At 38.3% G+C, this 25,971-nt stretch overlaps 1 protein-coding gene across 1 annotated transcript in view; it reads right to left on the bottom strand.

The window, feature by feature from the left end:
• Positions 1-1,606: 1,606 nt before the first annotated feature.
• Positions 1,607-25,971, bottom strand: part of LOC122816138 (kinesin-like protein KIF19) — a 937,234-nt gene continuing 912,869 nt past the window's right edge. The window contains exons 15-16 of the mRNA XM_044088894.1: positions 1,777-1,898; positions 1,607-1,669 (exon numbers count right to left, since the gene is read on the bottom strand). Coding sequence (XP_043944829.1) covers positions 1,607-1,669; positions 1,777-1,898 — 185 coding nt within the window. The remainder of the gene's footprint in view (positions 1,670-1,776; positions 1,899-25,971) is intronic.

The following is a 25,971-nucleotide window of genomic DNA, read 5'->3' as shown; positions in this document are numbered from 1 at the left end:
TCTGGGGACCCAAGTTGATAGCAATCTCTCATTTGACAACCACGTGGCCAAAGTGGTTAGAAAAACATTTTATATAGCCCACCTAATCATGAAGGGATTCACATCTAGATTAAGGGAGGTCATCGTGCCTCTTTACTCATCCCTCATCAGGCCCATAATCGAGTACAATGCCCCTTTTGGGATGTACCTTACCAAACACCTGCAGCAACTGGAAAGACCCCAAATGTACCTCACCAAGAGGATCAAAGGGCTCAAACAGATGCCATATGCTGCCCGGTTAAAGAAACTCCAGCTCTACTCAGTGGCATACCGCCTGCTCAGAGGCGACCTGTGTCTGACATATAAAGCCATGTCCAACCCGGAATTAAGGGACATGCTGCACCTCAAAAAATCCAAATCCCATCGAGCTACACACTCGAGAGACTTGAACCTCAGCACTGAAATAAATAGGACATGCTGGAGGGACAGATTCATAACCCAGAGGCTCCCTTCACTCTGGAATAAAATCCCAGTCCAGGTTAGGCAGTGTCCCTCATTGACTCTCTTCAAGAGGAATCTTGATGAGTGGATGGGAGATTGTAGGTTTACCCCGGGTATCACTTCTGTGTCATTGTTAGACAGAGGCACAGTATACTAACCTCGAAAAAGGGCATAGCAAAATTAATTTAAAATGGGTGGCGAAAGCCAAACATACTCTGGCTAGGCTTATAAATGCCCTAGGGCAGATAGCCTAGTATGAACCTATGAACCTATAAAAATATACAGTCAGGTTAAGTGTATGCAATGGATATTCACTTAGTGGCAATCTGATCATATTTATACTCTGATAGGATAGAGGCTAAAAACAAGTGATTTTTATTAATATATAAATCACTGTAGAAATGCAGACTAATGAATGTTAGTAGGTTAAGTGTGTTAGTTAAGAGTAAAGTCCACTTATGCAACAGAGGCCTAGGATTAGTTTTAAGGTGGAATTAGATTTGGGCCATATAGGCAAGTTTGATTTTCAAGAAAGTGGTGTTTTAATGTATATCTGAAGGATTTTAATGAATCAAGTAAAGTAATAGAGTGGGGTAGGTCAACATTGAGTACATATTTCTTTAGAGCTTATCTAAACTGTGTTATATTGCACATCTACTGTTTCCACGTCTCTCGTAAGAATGGGCAGTGTACCCAGTGGGACTTTCCCTGAAAACAAAACCAAATAATAAATAGAGTAAGTGCATTTTTGGCAAGACTGAGATACAGGAGTGGATGATGAGCTAGCAAGGCACAGCAGATTGGATGCTCACTTCAAGAGGAAAGGCTGTGATTCATAGACATACAGGGCAGAGTACATGTGGCAGACCTCACAGCATATGGGCAATTCCTAGACATGAGTAATACATTTCTTCTTAGCTGTGAGTTATGTGGTAAAACAAATTCCCATATACAAGACTGTTTCAGTGCGAGGTACTTATGAATGAATCCCAGAGCCAAAACCTGAGTAGAGCAGGCAGCATGTGCTCGTTTACAGCCAGTCACTTCATAGTGGCAGCAGCCAACTTCCCTTGAGAGGTCCGGCTTATGAAAAACATGAGACGGGGGATGTGATATCTACCCTTGGTCATTTCCCATTCATATAATGAAATCCTGCAGTAAGGTTCTTAGAATAAACTTGTAGAAGTAACTGTGAAGCAGTAACAGATATACATGGATAATGCTGGATTCTGTGTGGTGGGATAACAATAAAAATAATCATGAAAAATATCAGCAGTAACATCCAGGACAGGTTACCCTCAGCGTGCTGTGAGTGAGTCCGTGCAGCATCATCATCCTCTCCAGACTGCCTTCTTCAAGCTCTTGAAAGTACAAGCTGTACAGTTTCGCCAGTTCTTCAGGAACAGGAATATTATGGTCTGTAATGAAATTCAATTAGAAAGAAAGTTTCTGTATCAAAAAACACACACACAAATGGAGAAAACGGATGTTCCCATCACATGACATTCGTCTTTTTAAACAGTCATTATTGGAGAACTTATAAATCATTTTTTTGCTAAAAAAAATAGTTTAATGTTTTTGTTCATCAGTGCAGTTCAAACTGCAAGACTAGCGTTCATCTTCTAACTTTACAAATATCAGAATAACTTCCACACAAGTGACATTTACTTGTAAATCTGTCCCAAATGAGTATTTTAATAAATAATCTTTACTGGTGCAAACTATGAACAGAGTATGGACATTATGAACAGTAGTCTATACTGCAATTTCTAGTACGTCTTGAGTGGAAAAATTCATAAAATAAACTGAACATGTAGATGTAACTCTTGCTGAAGGAGTTCTAACAGGGGCCTTGGTGGTATTTTTTTGTTGCTGCATTTATCATAAGAAAAGGCAATGTTATGATGCATGTTTTGTGACAAGCAAGCCCTCTTTTCCTTTCTTAAAGAAGCCTACAGGCAATCAGTCTTCCTAGCATGAGTTATTCTGGTATGTCTCAATTGTTAGTGAACATCTAAGTATTCTGTTATGAAGGATAATAACCTGGCACATTTTTATTTATTTTTATTTTACATTTGTTTACCGGGCTAGTCCAACTGGATACATTTCCATTTTCAGCAGAGGCCCGGGGAGAAAAGCATTGAAGTTACTACAAAACAAATTATTTACATAAAGAAAGTAAGTAGTTAGTAAAATACAAACAGAAACATGGTTCAATCTAGATTATACTAATTGAGAATATATACTAGGAAGGACAATTACTCTAATTCTATTTCACAGTACAAGATAGGGGAGTTCTATTTTAGTAAAACATTCATGAAGATATAATTGATTCAGCAAATATATACACATGCACAGTTCTATATTAATTAATATCAGAGGCTATTAACAAAGGAGTTCTAGAGATTAGCTTCTCAAGGGGAGTGAGTAGAGAGAGGTAAAAAAGAGTAATTAGTAGAATCATAAGATTAGTCGGGATTGATGCATGGGCATAACCAGTGTGTTTTAAGATGTTGTTTGAGCTTTTGTTTAAAGAGGAAGGGTGAAGGAATAGAAGTTAGAGCAGTAGGTAGAAGATTCCAGTATTTACCTATGGTATTGAAGAATAGTGAGTCACCGGCAATGTTGTTAGACTTAGTTAACCTCACAAGAAGTTTGTTTGAGGAGCGTAATGAATTTAGATTAGAATAGGGAGAAATAAGGTCAGAAAGTATAGGGGTATTTTTTGGTTGGTAAAATATGCTATGTACAAAGGTAAGTTGGGAAAGTATCAGCATGTTTTTAAGTTCCAGCCAGTTTAGCTGCTGCAGATTCCGACAGTGGTGAGTTCTAAATGGGTTTCCGGTGGTAAATCTAGCAATGCTATTGTATGCATTTGCTAGTTTAGTGAGGTTATTTTTCTTTAGGTTGGTGTATATGGGTGAAGCATAAAGAAGAGTGGAAATAAGATGAGAGTGGGCAAGTGTAATTTTGGCCTTTGGAGTTAAAAAGGTTTTAATTCTATAGAAGGAGCCGAGTTTTCTATTTACGGTTTTAATAGTATTAATGTGATTATCAAAAGTGAGATTGTTGTCAATTATAATACCTAACAGCTTAGTGGTAGAGTCAGGGGATATATGTGTGCCATTGTTGGATTTAATAGAGAAGTCTATGTGGGGGGACTTACTATTAGGCCTGAAGAGCAGGAGTTTGTTTTTTTTTGGCATTCAAAAGGAGGCAACGTTTCAAGAACCATGCCTCAACTGTGCTAAATACATTCTGTGTTAGAGTTTGTAGTTCAGAGGAAGTGTTAGCAGAGGATACGAGTGTAGAATCATCTGCATATTGAATACATGTAGCTTGAGGTATTGCTACATGTAAGTCATTTATGAATAAAGAGAAGAGGAGAGGTCCTAGGATGGAGCCCTGGGACCCCAAGAGAGACTGGCAGAAGGGATGAAAGTGTGTTTTCCCAGATAACTGCCTGTTGCCTGTTACTAAGGTAGGAAGTGAACCATTGAACAGCTTTGGTATCTAGAGAAAGAGATTCAAGGGTTTTTATGAGCAAGTTGTGGTTTACCATGTCAAAGGCTTTTGACAGGTCTATAAAGAGTGCTGATGTGAGGATACTATTATTGTGGTTTCTATTGATACACTTGATAAAAGATAGGAGAGCTGTGGTTGTGCTATGAAATGGCCGAAAACCATGTTGGCAGTTAGCTAGTAAGTTATATTGAGTTAAGTGGTGCATTAGCTGATGGTGAATACATTTCTCCATAATTTTTGCTAAGGGTGATAAGAGTGCTATAGGCCTGTAGTTAGAATACTCATTGGAGTTACCTCCTTTATGTAAAGGGATTATGTGGGAGATTTTCCAGATAGCAGGGATGGTTCCTTCATTGATGGTTCTGTTTATAAGGATGGATATGGGATAGGCAACTGCTTCAGCTGCTTTTTGAAGGTATTCAGATGGTAATTGATCAGCAGATGGGGTACAGGGTTAAGTTTTTGGATGAGTTTTAGGATATAGGTAGTAGAGATGGGTTGTAGTTAGAATGTAGGGAGATTAGCAGACGTGCAGGTGGGAAGGCTAGACTTGTCTATTGTGAGGTGACTAGCTAGTGAATTGATGGTGTCAGTGAAAAAGGAATTAAAGGCATTAGCAGTTTGATGTGAGGTATTCTTTTCAGCCCCTAAAGGGGAAGGTGTACTAGAGTGGCCTGGGTGTAGGAGTGAATTTGAGGTTGACCAGAACCTTTTGGGGTTGTCATGGTGAGTTTGCTGTAGTTTACAGTAGTAGTTCTTTTTATCTATAAAAATGGCTTTTTTAGTACTATTTCTTAACTGTCTAAAGGCTTGTTGGTCTGAGGTAGTTTTGGTAGTTCTCCATTTAGCCCAGGATTTATTCCTAAGTAGTATTTTTTGTCTTGTCTCTTTGGACAGCCAGGGGGCAGGTTTAGATTTAACTCTGATAGATCATTTTGGAGCATGTTGGTCAAGGATTGTTAGGAATTTGGTATTGAAATATTTGATAGCTTCTTCAAGGGTTAGGATTTTTAGAAAATTTCAGTTACAGGCCTTTAGTTAATTTTGGAATAATAATGGGTTAAAGTGTTTATTGCTACGTGAGATCCTATAGGTAGGGGTGTAATTAATGTAACTCTTTTGTCTTATGATGTAAGTTAAGGTATGATCGCTTACATCATCAGGCAAAGTTCCTACTGTATATGTTTGTTGCTGTTTGTTAGTAAGAATCCAATCTAAAATGCTTTCTTTGTTGTTAGGTTTATTGATTCTTGTGGGAGTATTGATTGTCTGAGTAAAGCCATGAAGATTAATATGTGAGGAAGGATTATTTGCATTGACAGAAGACCCGTCACAGTTAAAGTCTCCTAATATGATTGTTTCTTGTGGGTAGGTAGAAGATACCCAACTTAGGATATTCTCAGTTGTGGTATTATTATTGCCAGGAGGTAGGTAGATACAGATGATATAGATTGATTTATTAGGATTTAGTTGTAGTTTAGAAATAAGGATTTCAGCCTAACTATCTTTTAGAGGGTTATAAGGTACAGAGGAGATTTTTAGTCCATTTTTAAACAGAAGTGCTACTCCTCCACCCTTGCATTTTATACGGTCCATTCTCAATATGTCATAGCCAGGGGGAAGTATTGCATTGTCTTTAGTACCAGGTTTCAGCCAAGTTTAAGTAAGACAGAAGACGTCAAAGGAGTGAGTATCAAGGAGGGCATGGAGATGGGCAATCTTGTTGTTAATACTTCGGATATTGAGATGTCCTATAAGTAAGGCAATGGAAACAGTGGTTAGGGTTGGGAGGGTAGAGCTTGTAATGTTATAAGTTATGTTAGTGGAGTCATTAGTTGGTCCTGGGATAGGGTGGATGTCATTATCGCTAAGGGTTGGAGTTTTTAGTTCTAATGATGGTTTGCATGAGTAGCTGGTTAGATATTTTAGTCTCCTTATATTTGGATTGTTGAAGTTAATGTGTGTAAGTCGATGGTATTTGGCTAGTAGGTAGTTGGGGGTACATGTAATGTTTAAATGAGTATGTGTTTGGATAGGATATTGGATGGCTGTTTCTCTGCGACAGTAACTAAAGTGGTAATAATTTGCTTTTTCATAGGAAGTAAGGAGATAGATCATGGTTAAGCCTAGAACAAATATGTGTATGAATATTAGTTTGGTTAGGATAGTTTTAGTTATAGGAGACATATTGTTAAGAAGAATTATAAAGCTCTAAGGAGATAGAGTTAATAAGTAAAAACAAGTTAAAATATAGGGAAGGTAAAGTTTTCCTGAGCAGAGTAGCTAACTGTACAAGTAAGACGTAGGTGTTAGGAGAGAAGTAATAGATAAAGTAAGTTAGGAGGGATGTGGTGAAGTTATATCAATTAAGAGAGCGGTAATAGATAAAGTAAGTAAGGAGGGATGAGGCGGAGTTATATCAATTAACAGTTACAAGGGATAGGATGACTTAGGGAGGGTGTGTGGTTAGGGAGGTATATGTGTAAAAGCACTGGGGATGGGTGGGATATGGGGGGTAGGGGAGCGAAGCGGGGCAGAACCAGTTAGTAGATTGTGTGGAGCCAATCAGGCCTTTTAGAAAGCTTAGCACCGATGTATCTCAGGCAGATAAGAAACACCTTGTTGTGGGTGTTATGGCAGTAAATTTATACAAATCCAGCTATCCCTTACTCTGGAAATTAGAGTCTGCTATACAAGTTTTTAGTAGATAAATTAGGTTACCAAATAAGTTAGTTAAGCACAGATCCAGAACAAAGCTCAGCAGACTAAAGCAAATCAGTCACTGTATTCTGCTGCCATCTAGTGTCGTAAGGAAGGAAAGACCTCAACTTTAAAGTTAAGCAAGAAATTATTCTATGTGGGAGATAAAACGGCCTAGGTAAGTTCCGCTAGTGTGCTGGCCCTGTTCAAAAATGGATGTAGCAAAGTTAAAAAAATAGAGACACATACAGCGAGTCTTGAAGGCTATCAGCTGTAGCCAACACTGAGAGGTATATGGGATGCGTCCAGGTGTCCACACTTTGGTAGACTGCATTGCAGCTTCTGAAAAAAACAAGATACTTGTGGGAAGTCTAACAGCAGAGGGGGGACAACCCGATTAGCAGTGCTGGGCTTCCAGGCTAAAAAGGAAGAGAAAGAGGAAGGTTGTGAGTATTGGTAGGAGTTCATACAGGGAGAAGAGTGAGGCTGTGAAATGGAGTGCAAGGGTAGGTGTGAGCACAGGTGAGTAGTCAATATTGAAAATAATCAGTGTCACAGAACCCAAGACATAGCAGTTAAGCCACAATCCTTAGTTTAAACATTAAGCCGCACTTTCTTTTTCACCCTACAATGAGTAAGACAGTAACAAACATCCCCTCATAATGTTCGCATATACATATGTGATCAGCAACTAGAGTTTAAGTGTTATAGAACAAGATACATTGCCTTTCTTATCTTAACCTGTGTAACAAGTTAGAAGCACATTATCTACATCTTACAGCAAATAATCAAGACAGTCGCAAGGACTCTTTCAAACAGTTCGTGCTTACAATCGCTAAATACTTCCCACCCAGCACCAGCAATTTAGCAATACATCAAAACAGCTAACAAAACACTTCCAAACTGTTACCGTTTACAATCGCTAAAAAACATCCCACCCAGCACCAGCGATTTAGCAATACATCAGAAACAGCTAACAAAACGGAATAGGTGCATCAGACAGAAGTAACTATTTAAATCCCAGTACTCCAATAGTATAACTTTAGCTGGACCCCATCATTTGGAAGAGATACAAATTATACAAAAAGGAATAAAGGCGTTATAACACACTATACAATATAGTTTATTTTAACAAACAGCTAGGTACTTACGTGCAGCATAGGAGTCAATATCTATAGAAGTGACTAACTAACTTTCCTTTCTATCGTCAACAAACTAAATTACTTTTCAGATACAACTTGTAAAAAGGAATAAAGCAGTTACATCAAACTATACAATGCAGTTTAATTTAACAAATAACTAGGTACTTACGAGCAGCACACCACGCGGACGACCAAGAGGATGCCTACACTAGGAAGATAGGGTTTTAAATATGGCGCCACAAGAGCGAGCTAATACTTATAAGTTTGGGTAGATAGTAAGGGGAGGAGATCAATTACGTGATCCAATGGGGGGAGGGGGAGCTATGAAAATTGACTGTGCTAGGGGGATGGTTCATACAACACATAGAACCAGTTAGTAGATTGTGTGGAGCCAATCAGGCCTTTCAGAAAGCTTAGCACCGATGTATCTCAGGCAGATAAGAAACACCTTATTGTGGGTGTTATGGCAGTAAATTTATACAAATACAGCTATCCCTTACCCTGGAAATTAGAGTCCACTATACAAGTTTTTAGTAGTGACTAACTAGCTTTCCTTTCTGTCGTCTAGCAAACTAATTTACTTTTCAACTTTTTCAATTTTTTTACAACAAAGCTCAGCAGACTAAAGCAAATCAGTTGCTGTATTCTGCTGCCATCTAGTGGCGTAAGGGAGGAAAGACCTCAACTTTAAAGTTAAGCAAGAAATTATTCTATGTGGGAGATAAAACGGCCTAGGTAAGTTCTGCGAGTGTGCTGGCTCAGTTCAAAAATGGTCGTAGCAAAGTTTAAAAAATAGAGACACATACAGCGAGTCTTGAAGGCTATCAGCTATAGCCAACACTGAGAGGTATAAGGGATGCGTCCAGGTGTCCACACTTTGGTAGACTGCGTTGTAGCTTCTGAAAAAACAAGATACTTGTGGGAAGTCTAACAGCAGAGGGGGGAACAACCTGATTAGCAGCGCTGGGCTTCCAGGCTAAAAAGGAAGAGAAAGAGGAAGGTTGCGAGTATTGGTAGGAAGTTCATACAGGGAGAAGAGTGAGGCTGTGAAATGGAGTGCAAGGGTAGGTGTGAGCACAGGTGAGTAGTCAATATAGAAAATAATCAGTGTTACAGAACCCAAGACATAGCAGTTAAGCCACAATCCTTAGTTTAAACATTAAGCCGCACTTTCTTTTTCACCCTACAATGAGTAAGACAGTAACAAACATCCCCTCATAATGTTCGCATATACATATGTGATCAGCAACTAGAGTTTAAGTGTTATAAAACAAGATACATGGCCTTTCTTACCTTAACCTGTGTAACAAGTTAGAAGCACATTATCTACATCTTACAGCAAATAATCAAGACAGTCGCAAGTACTCTTTCAAACAGTTCGCGCTTACAATCGCTAAATACTTCCCACCCAGAACCAGCAATTTAGTGATACATCAAAACAGCTAACAAAACACTTTCAAACTGTTCCCGCTTACAATTGCTAAAAAACATCCCACCCAGCACCAGCGATTTAGTGATACATCAGAAACAGCTAACAAAACGGAATAGGTGCATCAGACAGAAGTAACTATTTAAATCCCAGTACTCCAATAGTATAACTTTAGCTGGACCACATCATTTGGAAGAGATACAATTTATACAAAAAGGAATAAAGGCGTTATACTATACAATGCAGTTTATTTTAACAAACAGCTAGGTACTTACGTGCAGCATAGGAGTCAATATCTATAGAAGTGACTAACTAACTTTCCTTTCTATCGTCAACAAACTAAATTACTTTTCAGATACAACTTTTAAAAAGGAATAAAGCAGTTACATCATACTCTACAATGCAGTTTAGATTAACAAATAACTAGGTACTTACGAGCAGCACAGAATTCAATATTTATAGGCTTTAACAAACAACTATGTAAGCACACCATGGCAGTAAATCAAGAGGATGCCTACACTAGGAAGATAGGGTTTTAAATATGGCGCCACAAGAGCGAGCTAATACTTATAAGTTTGGGTAGATAGTAAGGGGAGGAGATCAATTACGTGATCCAATGGGGGAGGGGAGGAAAATTGACTGTGTTAGGGGAAGGTTCATACAGCACATAGAACCAGTTAGTAGATTGTGTGGAGCTAATCAGGCCTTTCAGAAAGCTTAGCACCGATGTATCTCAGGCAGATAAGAAACATGGCCTTGAAGTACGATAATTCCACAGAAATAGACCACCAACCAACGAAATATCCTGAAAACGGAAGTTCTTGCAGTGAGTGTGTTGGTCCCAGTTCAAAATGGGTCGAGTAAAGTTTAAAAAAAAATAGAGACACATACAAGAAGTCTTGAAGGCTATCAGCTATAGCCAACACTAGAGGGGGTATGGATGCTGCCCAGGTGTCCACACTTTGGTAGAGCGTGACAACTTCTGAAAAAACAAGATACTTGTGGGAAGTCTAACAGCAGAGGGGGAACAGCCTGATTAGCAGCGCTGGGCTTCCAGGCTAAAAAGGAAGAAGAAGAGGAGAGGTTGTAGTATTGGTAGGAAGTTCATACAGGGAGAAGAGTGAGGCTGTGAAATGGAGTACAAGACTTATTGTGAGCACAGGTGTTATGGCAGTAAATATATACAAATCCAGCTATCCCTTACTCTAAACATGAACAGACTGTTTCATAATCACCTCTGGCAAAAGGAAGTATGAGCTTCTAGTAATATTCTTTTATTATGAATGAATGTAAAAGGAGGTTTATACATTAAGGTGTAAGTTAGTGTCAGTGGAGTAACAAGATACATTGCCTTTCTTATCTTTGTGTAACAAGATTGATAGCACACTGCAGTGCAGCATAAGGTCAAGGAGGTGCTGCACTTCTGAGTGTGCTTACAATCGCTAAATACTTCCCACCCAGCACCAGCAATGTTAAATCAAGGCTCAAAACATCTCCTTGAGTTACCGTTTACAATCGGTAAAAACATCCTCAGGTGGATGTAAAACATCAGACAGCAGCTAACAAAAGAATAGGTGTCATCTACATCTTATTTAAATCCCAGTACTCCAATAATATACAGATTCATGTTTTGGAATATATTAATAGACATATTTATAAAATTATATGATTTACATAATTTCATTTTATATACAAACAGCTATCATTCTTAATGCACATAGGAGTCTTATTTGTATTAGAGCCTAACTAACTTTTTCTATAACCACCATCTAAATTACTTTTCAGATACAACTTGCAGTTACATCATACTCTACAATGCAGTTTAGATTAACAATATAACTTTTCCCATTAGCAGCACATGATTCAATATTTATAGGCGTGGACTAACTAGCTTTCTATATTGCCGTCTAGCAAACTAATTTACTTTTCAGATACAACTTGTAAAAAGGAATAAAGCAGTTACATCAAACTATACAGTGCAGTTTAATTTAACAAACAACTAGGTACTTACGAGCAGCACACCACGCAGACGACCAAGGGGACGCCTAAACTAGGGAGATAGGGTTTTAAATATGGCGCCACAAGAGCGAGCTAATACTTATAAGTTTGTGTAGATAGTAAGGGGAGGAGATCAATTACGTGATCCAATGGGGGGAGGGGGAGCTACGAAAATTGACTGTGCTAGGGGGAAGGTTCCTACAACACGTAGAACCAGTTAGTAGATTTTGTGGAGCTAATCAGGCCTTTCAGAAAGCTTAGCACCGATGTATCTCAGGCTGATAAGAAACACCTTGAAGTACGATAATTCCACAGAAAAGACCACCAACCAACGAAATATCCTGAAAACTGTCTTTAATAGACGTGACAACAATAAAAACGAACAGCAATCCAATTCAAAACGAGCGCTTTCGCCTGGTTAATACCAGACTTATTGTGGGTGTTATGGCAGTAAATTTATACAAATCCAGCTATCCCTTACTCTGGAAACATGAACAGACTGTTTCATAATCACCTCTGGCAAAAAGGAAGGATGAGCTTCTAGTAATATTCTTTTATTATGAATGAATGTAAAAGGAGGTTTATACATTAAGGTGTAAGTTAGTGTCAGTGGAGTAACAGATAGCACAGTTACCTTTGGTAGATTGATAGCTGACACTGCAGTGCAGCATAAGGGGAGGTGCTGCACTTCTGAGTGTGCTGTCCTTCAGATGAGATGTTAAACCGAGGCTCCATCTCCTTGAGTTGGTGGTATCTCAGGTGGATGTAAAAGATCCCACAGCACCTACCGAAAAGAGTAGGTAGTCCTTATCTACATCTTATTTAAATAGCAGATAATATACAGATTCATGTTTTTACATATTAATAGACATATTTATAAAATTATATGATTTACATAATTTCATTTTATATACAAACCTATCATTCTTAAACATTCTTATTTGTATTAGAGCCTTACTCTTTTTTCCATAACTACCATCTAATTTGTCTAAATATTATTGACAATATCCTTTTCCCATTAAACATGATTTAATTTATTCTCTCATTCTATATTGCCCATACAAAATAAACAATTTTTTATCCAATCTTATTTTTGATTCTTTGCTTCAATTCTTACAATACCCATATTCAGTCCTATCCATATTTATATTGTTACGGTCTCTAAGATCTCCCAAAAAATTTCTACACATATTCTCCCCATAATTATTTTGCTCTCTTACATTTCAAAAAAGTGTTCTATGGTTTCTTCTTAATAGCGCAGTGGTGCAGTGGTTTGCATTGTCACCTCACAGCAAGAGGTTCTCTGGTTTGATTCTCAGCTGGGGTGCCTTCTGTGCGGAGTCTGCATATCCTCCCTGCGTTTATGTGAGTTTCCTCCCACATTACAAAGACATGCATCTGGAGCATTTCTCCCCAGGCCTCCACTGAAAATTGTCTCGTTCCAAGTCAGACTTTGCCAGTACAAAAAGAAGTTATGTTCTTACCATAACGTTCCATCTGTGTTGTTCATCTTCATTCATTCATTAATGATGGGTGTCGGTTCTGTCCTCAGAACTGAGTCAGCCTTATAACAAGCTCGTGCCAGCCAAAAAAACTCTCAAGCTAATCTTTTACCCACAATGCCCTTCTCCCTGTTACCTCAGATCGAGTTTGCCCATAATAAGTAAAGCAGAGGCTTTTTCTGAGCAGAAACCCTAAAGTAGGAGTAGGTCCCAATTCGATCCTCCAGGAGCCTCTGGAGGGAGAAGGTGGGTGGGATTTAATGAATGAATGAAGATGGACAACACAGATGGAACATTATGGTAATAACATAACTTCTTTATCTGATGTTGTTAATCTTCATTCATTCCTTACTAATGGGACAGAGTCCCTAGCTATTTTTAGTCCTGGTAGGCCCTTATGGAAGGATGTTCCTGAGTACCATTGAACCAAAAGATGCTCTTCCCTGGAGACCAAATCCAATTTGTAATGAGTGATAAAGGTATGAGGGGTAGCCCAAGTTGCAGCTGCACAAATATCATCCAATGAAGCCCTTGCATGAACAGCAACAGAAGTTGCTACTGACTTGGTGGAGTGTGCTCCAACTTTGCACAGTAGAGAAATTTTATTTTGTTGGTAAATCAAGGATATACAATTTCTCAACCACTTGGACAAGGTCACTTTTAAGACAGAGTTTCCCAATTTCTGGCCTGAATAGGACACAAATAGCTGGTCTGTTTTATGTACTGACTTAGTTCTGTCCAGGTAAAAACGTAATTGCCTATGCACATCCAGCAAATGAAGACGGTATTCTCCTTTTTTTGAGTAGATGGGAAAAAAAAAGACTGGTAGGTCAATTGTTTGAATAACTGTTAATTCTGAAATATCCTTAGGCAGGAAGGAAGGATTAGTCTGGAGTGATATTCTGTCCTTATGAAATATCATGTAAGGGCGTTTTATACACAAGGCCTGAAGCTCAGAAATGCGTCTGGCTGATGTGACTGCTACCAAAAACAGTGATTTCCAGGACAGGAATTTTAAGTCGCAAGTGGAAATAGGTTTGAAAGGTGATCGTGTCAGTAACTGTAGTACTAGCGTTAAATTCCAAGGTTTGATGGGTTCCCTGAAGGGTGGTCTGATATGCGAGACCCCTTTTAAGAAAGTTTTGCAGAGACAACGGGAGATTAGTGAAGAGTTGTGGAATCCATTATCGAAGTTTGAGATAGCAGCTAAATGTACTTGGATGGTTGAGGTTGTTGCTCCTGAATGAAGAAGACTTGAAAGATAATCCAAGACCACACTAACAGGAGCTGTAGAGGGGTCTAGTTGTCTTTGTTGGGATCAAATAAGGAACATCTTCCACTTGATGAGTGAGATTTTCCTGGTGGATGGTTTATGCAAAGCCAGAAGGATATTACGCACTGGGGAGGTAAGGTTATTCTGCCTGGCAATTACCGGAAGTGGAGAAACCTAGCTGTCAGCTTGAGCCTGGATATGTTTGGGTGGGTCAACCCTTGTTGGTGCGAGATCAATTCTGGAGTTGGATCCATAATCCAAGGTTGATATACTAGGTGAGGCCAGAGGAAGGGAAAACAAATTTGTCATGGCCATTAAGGGCCCATGAGGATTATTCTGCTTCTCAGACAAAGAGCTTTCTTTAGAACTTGGAAAAGCATACAGAAGTCCCGTGGGCCAATGATGTATCACAGCATCCCTTGGGGACTCCCCCTGTGGGAGAATTAGGGCAAAGGAGCTGCTGCATTTATGATTTGCTGGAGAGGTGAAAAGGTTTCAGCGGCTGAAGATCTTCATCACAATAAATGGATTGAGGGACCACTCATGAGGCAGAAGGATACATCTGCTCAGTTTGTCTGCAACCACGTTGGGACTCCCAGGAATATGCATTGCAGTCAGAAAATGGATGGAAACTATTGCCCATTGCTAAATTCTCATGGCCTCTCGACACAATGGGTAGGACTTGGTTCCCCCTTGTTTGTTGATGTACCAGACTACTGACATGTTATCTGACTGAATAGAAATTGTCCCTGACGGAAGGATGGATTGAAACGCTTGCAACGCTAGAAGCACTGCCTTCAATTCTAGGACATTGATATGCAGATTGGCCTCTATGTCTGAACAAGTACCTTGGACTTTCTTCCCTTGTTAAAGCCCCCCATATCAGGAAAGCATCTGTAGTCACTGTGGCCCTGGACTGTTGTGGGCAAAAGGGGCAACTCCATAGTTCTTTGTCTGGCTTCATCCACCACATTAAAACCTGCTTGCATCATTGAATTATCTGTATTTGAAAAGACAAAGGATGTTGCAAGGGGTACCACTGTGTTAGAAGGAGCCATTGCAGAATTCCCATGTGTAATCTTGCTAAGGGTACTATGGTAATTAATGCTCCCATGGAACCCAGCAATTGAACTGCCCAAGCTGAGACTAGGCTTGTCAGAGATTCACCCGAATTAAGGATCTTATCCTGTGTAATCTGTGGTCTGGAAGAGAGACTGGGCAAGCATGTGTAGTGAAATTTGCCCCTATAAACTCCAAGGTTTGAGAGGGAATCAAGTTGCACTTTCCCCAGTTTATTGAGATTTCCAAAGATTCTGCTAGTTTGAGAGTATAGTTTAGAGCTACCTCCAGTAGATGCTTGGTGGGGGCAATGAGGAGCCAATTCTCTAAATATGGAAACACCCAGAATCCTTGTAGTCTCATGAGCTGTTACCACGGCCATGCACTTGGTGAACACTCTGGGGGCTACAGAGAGTCCGAAGGGCAGCGCATAGAATTGAAAGTGATTGGCTCCTAGCTGGAAGTGAAGAAATCTTTTGGAGCATTTGTCCATTTTATATGGTAATATGCATCCTGAAGATCTATTGAGCACATCCAATTGTCTTTCTCCAAAAATAGAAGATAGACTGAACCGCGACCATCCGGAATTTTTCTTGTTTGATAAATTTGCTTAGGATGCTGAGATCCAGAATTGGTCTCCAGTCCCCTGTCTTTTTTGGCACTAAAAAGAATCCTGAGTAGAATCTGGATCTTAACCGGTCTGGCGGGACTGTCTGGATGACTCTTTTTTGAAGCAGCTTTTGAATTTTTAGCGCTGCTGTTTCCCTTTGGAGTCCATGGAGAAAGACTCCCCACTCCTACAGGGAGGGTAGTTTTGGAAGGTGTTGTAATCCCCCTTGCCGTCAGCAGCTGATCCACAAGACGCACCACATCCAATTCCGAGAGGCTCCTGGTTGATCACATTGATATCCCTGATGGGGAGTCAGGTCATTCAGAGAAAGGGCTGAATTGCTGCCCAAGGAAAGAAGCCACTGTGGGTGAATATCGGGTCCGAGCTGTATGGTCTATTGGCACCAAAGTTTCTTGGGTGGAGACATGTGTGGAAGGTGTGTCCGGTACCAAAACTCCTGGAGCAGATATTTGAGGCAAGCTTGGTGCCACAGTCATGGACAGTGCCGTAGACAGTGCTGGGGTCAAAATTATTGAGGATGGCACTGAGGCAGAAAATACTAAGGTCAGTTTACAGGCCCTGAGATGCAGTAGCAGTCAATTTAAGATACTTTTGAAGGCACCTGCTTTTGTCCGAAGGAAAGATTTGATGATGGAGAGTCGATGGTCTTTTTCTATGTTCTTCTTTACTGGGAGGATGAGCAATCTTTTGCTTAATAATTCAGTTTTTGAGGGTGTTGGAAGGTGATGCTGGAACTGTTCTTGATCTCTTACTATGTTCTTTTCTGGGAGGGATGAGCCTCCCAACCTCTGAGTGGTTAAAAGGAAGTTTACCTTGGACTTAAATAATACATTTACTTTTCAATGGGTAATGGTTGGGAACATTTCGCAGCGCACTGGTCACACTATTTAAATCAAGAAGCTCCTTTCTTTTCTGACATAGCGACACACAGAAACCAAGGGTGTCAGCAGATGATATTAGGAGTAGTTGAAGGGTCACATTAAAGAAGAAAGGAAGGAAATACTTTTCCTGGTGTTTGTGAGAAAAGTTACCTCAAGGATAACAAACAAGAGGCCTATACTGTAATAGAGAAAGGATTTTTTTTTAAAGAAAAGAAAGGGTAGGAAATACCAACAATGGTGTTTAAAGTTACCTCTCAAGGGGAGAGGGGAGAAGGGGCCTATACCAACAATAGTATTTAAATAAAGTTACCTCAAGGGTAAAGGGGAGAAGGGGCCTATACCAACAATGGTATTTAAAGAAAGTCACCTCAAGGGTAAAAGGGGGAGAAGGGGCCTATACCAACAATAGTATTTAAATAAAGTTACCTCAAGGGTAAAGGGGGGAGAAGGGGCCTATACCAACAATGGTATTTAAAGAAAGTTACCTCAAGGGTAAAGGGGGAAAAGGGGCCTATACCAACAATGGTATTTAAAGAAAGTTACCTCAAGGGTAGAGGGGAGAAGGGGCCTATACCAACAATGGTATTTAAAGAAAGTTATCTCAAGGGAAAAGGGGCCTATACCAACTATGGTATTTAAAGAAAGTTACCTCAAGGGTAAAGGGGGGAGAAGGGTCCTATACCAACAATGGTATTTAAAGAAAGTTACCTCAAGAGTAAAGGGAGGGAAGGAGCCTATACCAACAATGGTATTTAAAGAAAGTTACCTCAAGGGTAAAGGGGGAAAAGGGGCCTATACCAACAATGGTATTTAAAGAAAGTTACCTCAAGGGTAAAGGGGGGAGAAGGGGCCTATACCAACAATGGTATTTAAAGAAAGTTACCTCAAGGGTAAAGGGGGAAAAGGGGCCTATACCAACAATGGTATTTAAAGAAAGTTACCTCAAGGGTAAAGGGGGGAGAAGGGTCCTATACCAACAATGGTATTTAAAGAAAAAGGGTCCTATACCAACAATGGTATTTAAAGAAAGTTACATCAAGAGTAAAGGGAGGGAAGGAGCCTATACCAACAATGGTATTTAAAGAACGTTACCTCAAGGGTAAAGGGGGGAGAAGGGGCCTATACCAACAATGGTATTTAAAGAAAGTTACCTCAAGGGTAAAGGGGGGAGAAGGGTCCTATACCAACAATGGTATTTAAAGAAAGTTACATCAAGAGTAAAGGGAGGGAAGGAGCCTATACCAACAATGGTATTTAAAGAAAGTTACCTCAAGGGTAAAGGGGGGAGAAGGGGCCTATACCAACAATGGTATTTAAGGAAAGTTACCTCAAGGGTAAAGGGGGGAGAAGGGGCCTATACCAACAATGGTATTTAAAGAAAGTTACCGCAAGGGTAAAGGGGGGAGAAGGGGCCTACACCAACAATGGTATTTAAAGAAAGTTACCTCAAGGGTAAAGGGGGGAGAAGGGGCCTATACCAACAATAGTATTTAAATAAAGTTACCCCAAGGGTAAAGGGGAAAGAAGGGGCCTATACCAACAATGGTATTTAAAGAAAGTTACCTCAAGAGTAAAGGGGGAAGAAGGGGCCTATACCAACAATGGTATTTAAAGAAAGTTATCTCAAGGGTAAAGGGGGGAGAAGGGGCCTATACCAACAATAGTATTTAAATAAAGTTACCTCAAGGGTAAAGGGGAGAAGGGGCCTATACCAACAATGGTATTTAAAGAAAGTTACCTCAAGGGTAAAGGGGGGAGAAGGGGCCTATACCAACAATAGTATTTAAATAAAGTTACCCCAAGAGTAAAGGGGAAAGAAGGGGCCTATACCAACAATGGTATTTAAAGAAAGTTACCTCAAGGGTAAAGGGGGAAGAAGGGGCCTATACCAACAATGGTATTTAAAGAAAGTTACCTCAAGGGTAAAAGGGGGAGAAGGGGCCTATACCAACAATAGTATTTAAATAAAGTTACCTCAAGGGTAAAGGGGGGAGAAGGGGCCTATACCAACAATGGTATTTAAAGAAAGTTACCTCAAAGGTAAAGGGGGGAGAAGGGGTCTATACCAACAATGGTATTTAAATAAAGTTACCTCAAGGGTAAAGGGGGGAAAGGGGCCTATACCAACTATGGTACTTTAAGACTATCTAAACTGTAAGAAAAAAACAGCAACAACAATAACAACAGTAAAAGAGTGAGTAAATAAAGCAGAGAAAGAAAAATATCAGAAATACAAGTAATTGAAATTTCCAAAGTACTTTGCTGAGAGCTGGCTTGACACGGCTTTACAGCAACGTGGCAAACGAGATCTGAGGTAACAGGTAGAAGGGCATTGTGAGTAAAAGCTTAGCTCAAGAGTTTTTTGGCTGGCATGAGCTTGTTATAAGGCCGACTCGGTTCCGAGGATGGAACCAACACCCATCAGTAAGGAATGAATGAAGATTAACAACATCAGATCACATGTTAAATAAAATACAACAAAATAAATAACTACAATATAAACATGTTCTCTCACTTTTCTTTTTATATGGCATATTACCTTTTACTGGTATTTTTATATCCCCAATCTCTTTTAAAAATCTTGACATTCTACTTTATTATCAGATTTCTTTCTTTCTTTTATTGCTTTAATCTTGTCCACTTTTACATTTTCTCATGAAATAATACAATAATACTCTCTCATATTTTTATACCATGTTTTTCAATCCTCTTCATTTTCGGCAGTTTATTTTCCACATTTTAATCTTTTGTTGATAATTCTCTGTTTCTTCATTACAACATTCTTTTATTTCCCAAAATTCTTCATACATATATTTAAACAATCTTGTTACTAATTTCTCATCTTTTTCACTTGTCCATTTCAATACTTTATAAAGCTTTAATAGTGCTGCATACACCACTGGATTTAACAGGCCTAGTCATCCTCCTCTTTTCATATGCAATACTACTCTTTTAACTGAATTCAATATAGAACCCCATAAAATGAAAAAAAAATACTTTTAAAAAAATGGTTTTGCATATATTTTCAGAATCATAAATACACTTGATAAATATGCTATTTTACACATTAATATTGAATTCATCAAGTTCACTTTTTTTCTTATAAGCTAACCTGTATGTTTTCCATAATAATGTATTTAATTTAATTCCTTTAATGATGTTTTTCATTGTGCTCTATTCCCTTCTTTACCAAAAATTACATCTAATACACAAAATTCTTTCACTGTAAATTGTGAACCTGCTATTTTTACTATAACTCCCATTCCTTTGCATTTATCTTTATTTAATGACATATCTATTTATTTCAAACAATCAGCTACACAAAGTATAGCTTCTGGCATCCATATGCTATTTTTAGTTGTTATAATAATGTCATCTGCATATGTCAGTAACACTGCTATTTTTACTATATCTCCCATTCCTTTGCATTTATCTTTATTTAATGACATATATATATATTTATTTCAAACAACCAGCTACACCAAGAATAGTTTCTGGCATCCATATGCTATTTTTAGTTGTTAGAATAATGCCATCTGCATATGTCATTAACACTGGAACTCCTACACTTGCTAGCATTGCATATTTTGCAATCTTCGTTTTACAATTAACCTCACTAACTACCATATCCATAAATAAAGCAACAAATAGACTACTACTTTTAGGACATCACTGTCATATACAGTTACTCATCTCTGTTTCTTTACTTAGCCATCCATTTACAAAAAATCTTATTTTATTATTACCATATACTGTCAAACAAACTTCCTTAATTTTGTTATTAAAATTATGCATCTTCATTAAATTCCCATAATATCTCATGTTCTACTGAATCAAAAGCATTATTAATATCCCCTGCCATAAGTTTTATGTTCTGTCTTGTATTTAAAATGTCATCTACCTGTTCCTCAGAATCTCATACAACCCATGTCAACCTACACGGTTATACAAAACTCATATCCTCCCCCACCAGGACAGGCAAACCCAATAACAAAGACAGTATCCTAGATCGGATACTTATCAACATCCACCTCTATATGTACAAGTCAGGGACCCTCCCAGATGACCTAAGTGACCACTTACTTACGTACATTATCAAGCACAAGGTGGACAACCCCCACCAGACCACCTTTAAAACCATCAGAAATAATAAGAACTTCAACTCCACCAATTTTCAAAATGAACTTAAAGCTTGCAATTAGTCAATCCTAAAGCACATTTCACTGGACAATGCAGTAGCATACTTTAATTCCATATTCCTTACTATTCTTGATTCTCATGTTCCTGCTCACTCCATTAGAACCAAAACAAAAACTGTCTCAAGAGACCAAATCAAAAATCATAACTAGAAATAAGGCATGGGACAAATGGCGTGCCACAAATGACCCACTAGATCAACTCAGATACTGACAGCTAAGGAATCACACAACAAAATCTATTATTCTAGACAAAAAAACTTCTACTACCATCTTCAACCAAAACATCACAACAAACCTCAAAAGTTTTGGGCAGGAATAAACAAACTTCTTCACCCAGGACAGTCCTCCACTCCTACCCCATTAGCTTCCAGCCATAAATCCCCAGAGGATATTGCAAATACCTTCAATAGTTTCTTCACAGATACTATACAATCCCTAGCCAGCCAACTTGCACCCAGCTGCTCCAACCCAAATTCTGCCACAGCCAATACCCCACTATCCTTTAGCTAATACCCCACTCTCTTTTAGCTTTCAGCCTGTTTCTACATCACTTATCAGATCTCTAATTAAGACATTAAAACCAACTACTCTAGCAGCTGATCTCCTCCCACCAGAGTATCTGCAAAAAGCAGCAGATGTCATAGCATACCCCATCTTCAGCATAATCAACAGAACCTTATCTGAAGCCACCATCCCATCCATTTGGAAAATACCTTATGCAATACCATTCCATAAAGGAGGCAACTCTTTTGAACTCTCAAACTTTAGACCCATAGCTATTCTGTCACCATTGGCTAAAATTATGGAGAAGTGTGTCCATAAACAACTTGTACATTATCTTACCCAGAATAAGCTGTTGGCTAACTCTCAGCATAGTTTTAGGCCACACCACAGTACCACCTCATCCCTCCTATCCTTCTCTAACACCATAAACCATAACCAAAATAATAGCAGGCTTTCCTCAGCCCTCTTTTTATCTCTCTCCAAGGCCTTCGATATGGTCAACTGCCAAATACTCATGCACACCCTTAAGGCATTCTCACTAAATAGTCATGCGCTTTAATGGTTCCAGTCTTACCTGTGTGGTAGACAACAAGCCATCCTATGGCAGGACAAACTATCAACCCATCTACCCATCACCCTAGGTGTCCCCCAGGGCTCCATACTAGGACCCCTTCTTTTCTCTCTTTTTATTAATGAGCTTCCCACTGTCATCCTAAATGCTACCTGTATCCAATATGCAAATAACTCCACCTTGATTTGTTCAGCCACCTCCCTGACAGATCTAATGACATTAACCCAGAACACTTTCAATATAGTTGAAAACTGGCTCTCTAACTGTCAGCTGATATTAAACCCTAACAAAACAAAGTTGCTTCTTTTCTCCTCCACTTGTAAGCCTTCCTCACTTCTCTTTACCATAAAATCTAATAATGGTACCATTATCTCCCCAGATGCGCAAACCAGACTCTCAGGCATCACAACAGACAACACCCTCAAATTTAATGTCCATGTCAATCAAACTATCAAAACCATTAACAAAAAACTTGGCTCCCTCTATAAGATCAAACCTTTCCTTACTCCATTTGCTAGGACTGCTATTACTCATTCCCATCTACTCTCCACTCTTCTCTATGCCTCCCCTCTACTCACTAATTTGAACAAATCTGTTCTTAGCAAACCCTCTAGCTGTTATAACCATATTGCTGGATTTGCAACAGGCACTGCCTATAGGACCCACCACTGTCACAACTTAAATCTTCTGGGGTGGCTAGAATGGCCGAGCCTACTTCAGTACAACCAGCTTATAATTGCCCAAAAAGTTCTCAACCACCCTGATAATATGCCTGCACTTAAAAATACCATCAACCCTTATAGCAGCCTAAGGTCACTTCGCTCTTCTAATAAACTACTGGTTCAAACATCCCAAATCAACAACTCTGCTGGGGACTCTCTATTTGCTAACTCTGTTGGCAAAACCTTGAACTGTCTTCCTGCTGATCTTACTCTTGGACCCTCTCTTACTCAGTTCAAAAAAGCCTCAAGTTGTACTTTAAAGCTCACTGGATATGTCCTTGTTCAAAACCCGACTAGATCCTCCTTTATAGTCTGTAATCATGTTACATTGCCTAGTCAGTTTGTCAACACTGTTTTATAAATGTATGATTATATTACCTGCTTGCTCAACTGGAGCCTGTAAACTGTATGTAATTTGTAATAATTTTGTGATTTTTTACTATATGTTCTACCTTGGAGCTTTTCTTCCCGAGCCTCTGCTGAAAATGGACATGTATCCAGTCAGACTATCCTGGTCAACAAATGTAAAATAAAATAAAATAAATAAATATATGATTCCTTTCACTGCCGCTAATAATTCTTGGCAAGCTTTTTTTTCACACCATATAGATTTTCTTCAATTAAACATTCAATCTTATTTTCAAATCTTTTCTGTACTATTTTCATAAATATCTCATAATCTGTATTATTTAACATTACCGGTCTACAATTCTTTATATCTTCTTTTCCTTCTTTTTTCTATATAAATTTAATATTCTACTACATAATTCTTTAGGATTCAAACCTTTTATCAAACACTCATTCAAAACATATAATAAAAATTATTTTTACCTTTATAGTAATTTTTTATAAATTTCAAATCCAGTTCCATCTGGACCTACTACAGAATCTATGTTTAACTGTTAAACACTTTATCCAATTCATATAAAGTAATTAGTTTTTCAACTTGAACAAAAATGTTTTATAAGTTTTTATAGTTACACTTTGAATGCACTACATTCAATCATATTAAATGTTTTAATTGGTTAATTGTTTAGTTAATGGGGAAGGAGGGTTATTTAAGGAAATTATTAGCTTGTGTAACTATTCATTCTGATGAAGTCTAAGGATGAAAACGCAAGTTATTGTTTTGTGGCATTAAATAAATCATTTTGGTTCACCGACCCGAAGAGACATTTTTTGTTTGCTGGTTCTGCAAGTGCTTTGGTTTGTGGTGATCTTCTATATATCCATAATTTTCTATTCCATATTACCAATTTACCACATTTCATAACTTCTCTCATTTTTCTTAAGTCTTTTCCATTCTTTTTTTCTAGTACCCCTAAAATCACTATTGAAATCTCCTGTTATTATATCCACATTTACTACTTCATAATCTAGCATAGGTTGAAATAAGTTTTGCCTTCTTTACAGATAACCTAAGCATGAGCTATAATTCTATGAACTTTTCCTATCCATTGTAAATCTACAATGGTTAGTCTTCCCATTCTAAATAATGTAACATCTGAGATCGTCACTGCTGTTTTACATAGTACTGTCATTTCTGAATATAGCTCATTTCCCAAATTTCATATTATCTCTCTGTACCAAAATTTTCTGTCTGCAATTTTTGTTATTTTGTTAGAAATCTTATGTCTTCCAAAACAATTATATTTACATCACATTTATTATACCATTCTAAAATCTCTGTCCTTCTTGTTATATTTTTCATAATGTTTACATTTACTGAAAGAATTCTTTAATGATTACTTGCTTTATTCCTTAATTTAAAAGAAATCCTTTTCTTCATATACTACCTTTTCAAATAAATTACTTACCATCCATTTTCCTTTTTTTCTTTTAAGTTTATACCTTTAAATTTCCTTTTTGTCTTTTATTCTTTTACCTTTTTACAACCTTCCAACTTATATCTTCTTCATTAACTTCAGAATATATTCTATAGCTTCTTCTTTTATTTTATCTTCCTTTTCTTTTTCTAAGGTTTTTTCTATTCCTATTTCCAATTATTTTCATTTTGTTCTTTATCCTCCCTTTGTTTTCATTATTTGTTTTATCATCCTTTTCTTTCATCCAAATATCCAGTTTTTACATTTATAACATTCAAGTTCACATTTCTTTGCATCATGTCATACTTTCCCAGGTATGTAACATTTCTTTTTACCATGATTATTCGGGTCTATATTAGAAGATCGAAACACCAAAAGAGCAAATGCTCTTTAATCGAATGCTAATACTCAAAAGCACACAATATCAAAGGTGTGGAACAGTGATTTTCCCAGGGAAAAAAATCGCTGGGCCATTGTCGGGACTTAGCCGTTTCTTCCGCTGTGGTGTGATCTCGGAGTTGGTATATTTAAGTAGGGGGGTTGGGGCGTACAGACACTTTATTTTGTCTTCGGAATTTTTTTTTTGGAGCAGCGATTTTTTTCCCTGGGAGTTCTGTACATTTGATATTGTGTAGTTTCGAGTATTAGAGTTTGAAGAGCGTTTACTCTTTTGGTGTTTTGATCTTCTAATATAAACCCGTTTATTCACTAAATGTCCTTCACTCCCACAAAAAAAATGTCCTTGGCTGTTCCCAATATTTCCTTCAACATTTATAATGCTTGGAATATGTACAATTTTATCCATTTTCATTTTTAAAACAACACTGCAATCCCATCCTCCAGTCCATAAACCCCTATTATCATACACTTTTGAAATGCCCATCCTTTACATATATTTTTTAAATGTTCTTTCAAATTCTCTTTTCCCACCTCTGTCCGAAACTGTACATATATTTTCTTTTTTTTAGGTTCAAAGGTTTATATCAGATTATTAGGCTAATGTCTCAAGAGCGTTTACATGCCTATCCAGTTTTACTCAGATTTTACCCAATTTTCTATCCCTAAGGGAAAGATAACAAGGGTCAGAAAGCAGGGTATTGAGACTTTTTACAGACTGCCTCTATCCATAAGGGACATGGGCACCACCGCAGGAGTGAATTTGTGATTTCCCATCCATTGGTCCAGACTGCACTTGAAGATGGTCAGGGAAGGGCTCTATTTCACATGAATAGGAAGACTATTCCAGAAGAGGGGAAATCTATGGCACACATATCTGCCTCTACAGCATGATCTGTCCATGTCAGAGATCAGGTTTAGATCTTTGGCATGGGTAATCCTCATACAGTTAGCTTTGCGAATATGCAACATTTCCATCAGGGTTGGTTCAGAGACTGCCTTGCAGTCAGGCACAGATTACCCCTCAGTAATCAGTAGGAAATGGAATATAATGGCAGGGCTTTTAATCAGTCCACATATGACATGTCGGTCATACCTTGTAATTTTTTTTTTTTTTGGTGAGGAACCTCTGA

Source organism: Protopterus annectens, chromosome 12.part0, assembly GCF_019279795.1.
Source record: "Protopterus annectens isolate FY-2018-M chromosome 12.part0, PAN1.0, whole genome shotgun sequence".
NCBI lineage: Eukaryota > Metazoa > Chordata > Ceratodontiformes > Protopteridae > Protopterus > Protopterus annectens.
The sequence above is the reverse complement of the archived record's forward strand: the minus strand, read 5'-3'. Positions and strand labels throughout refer to the sequence as shown.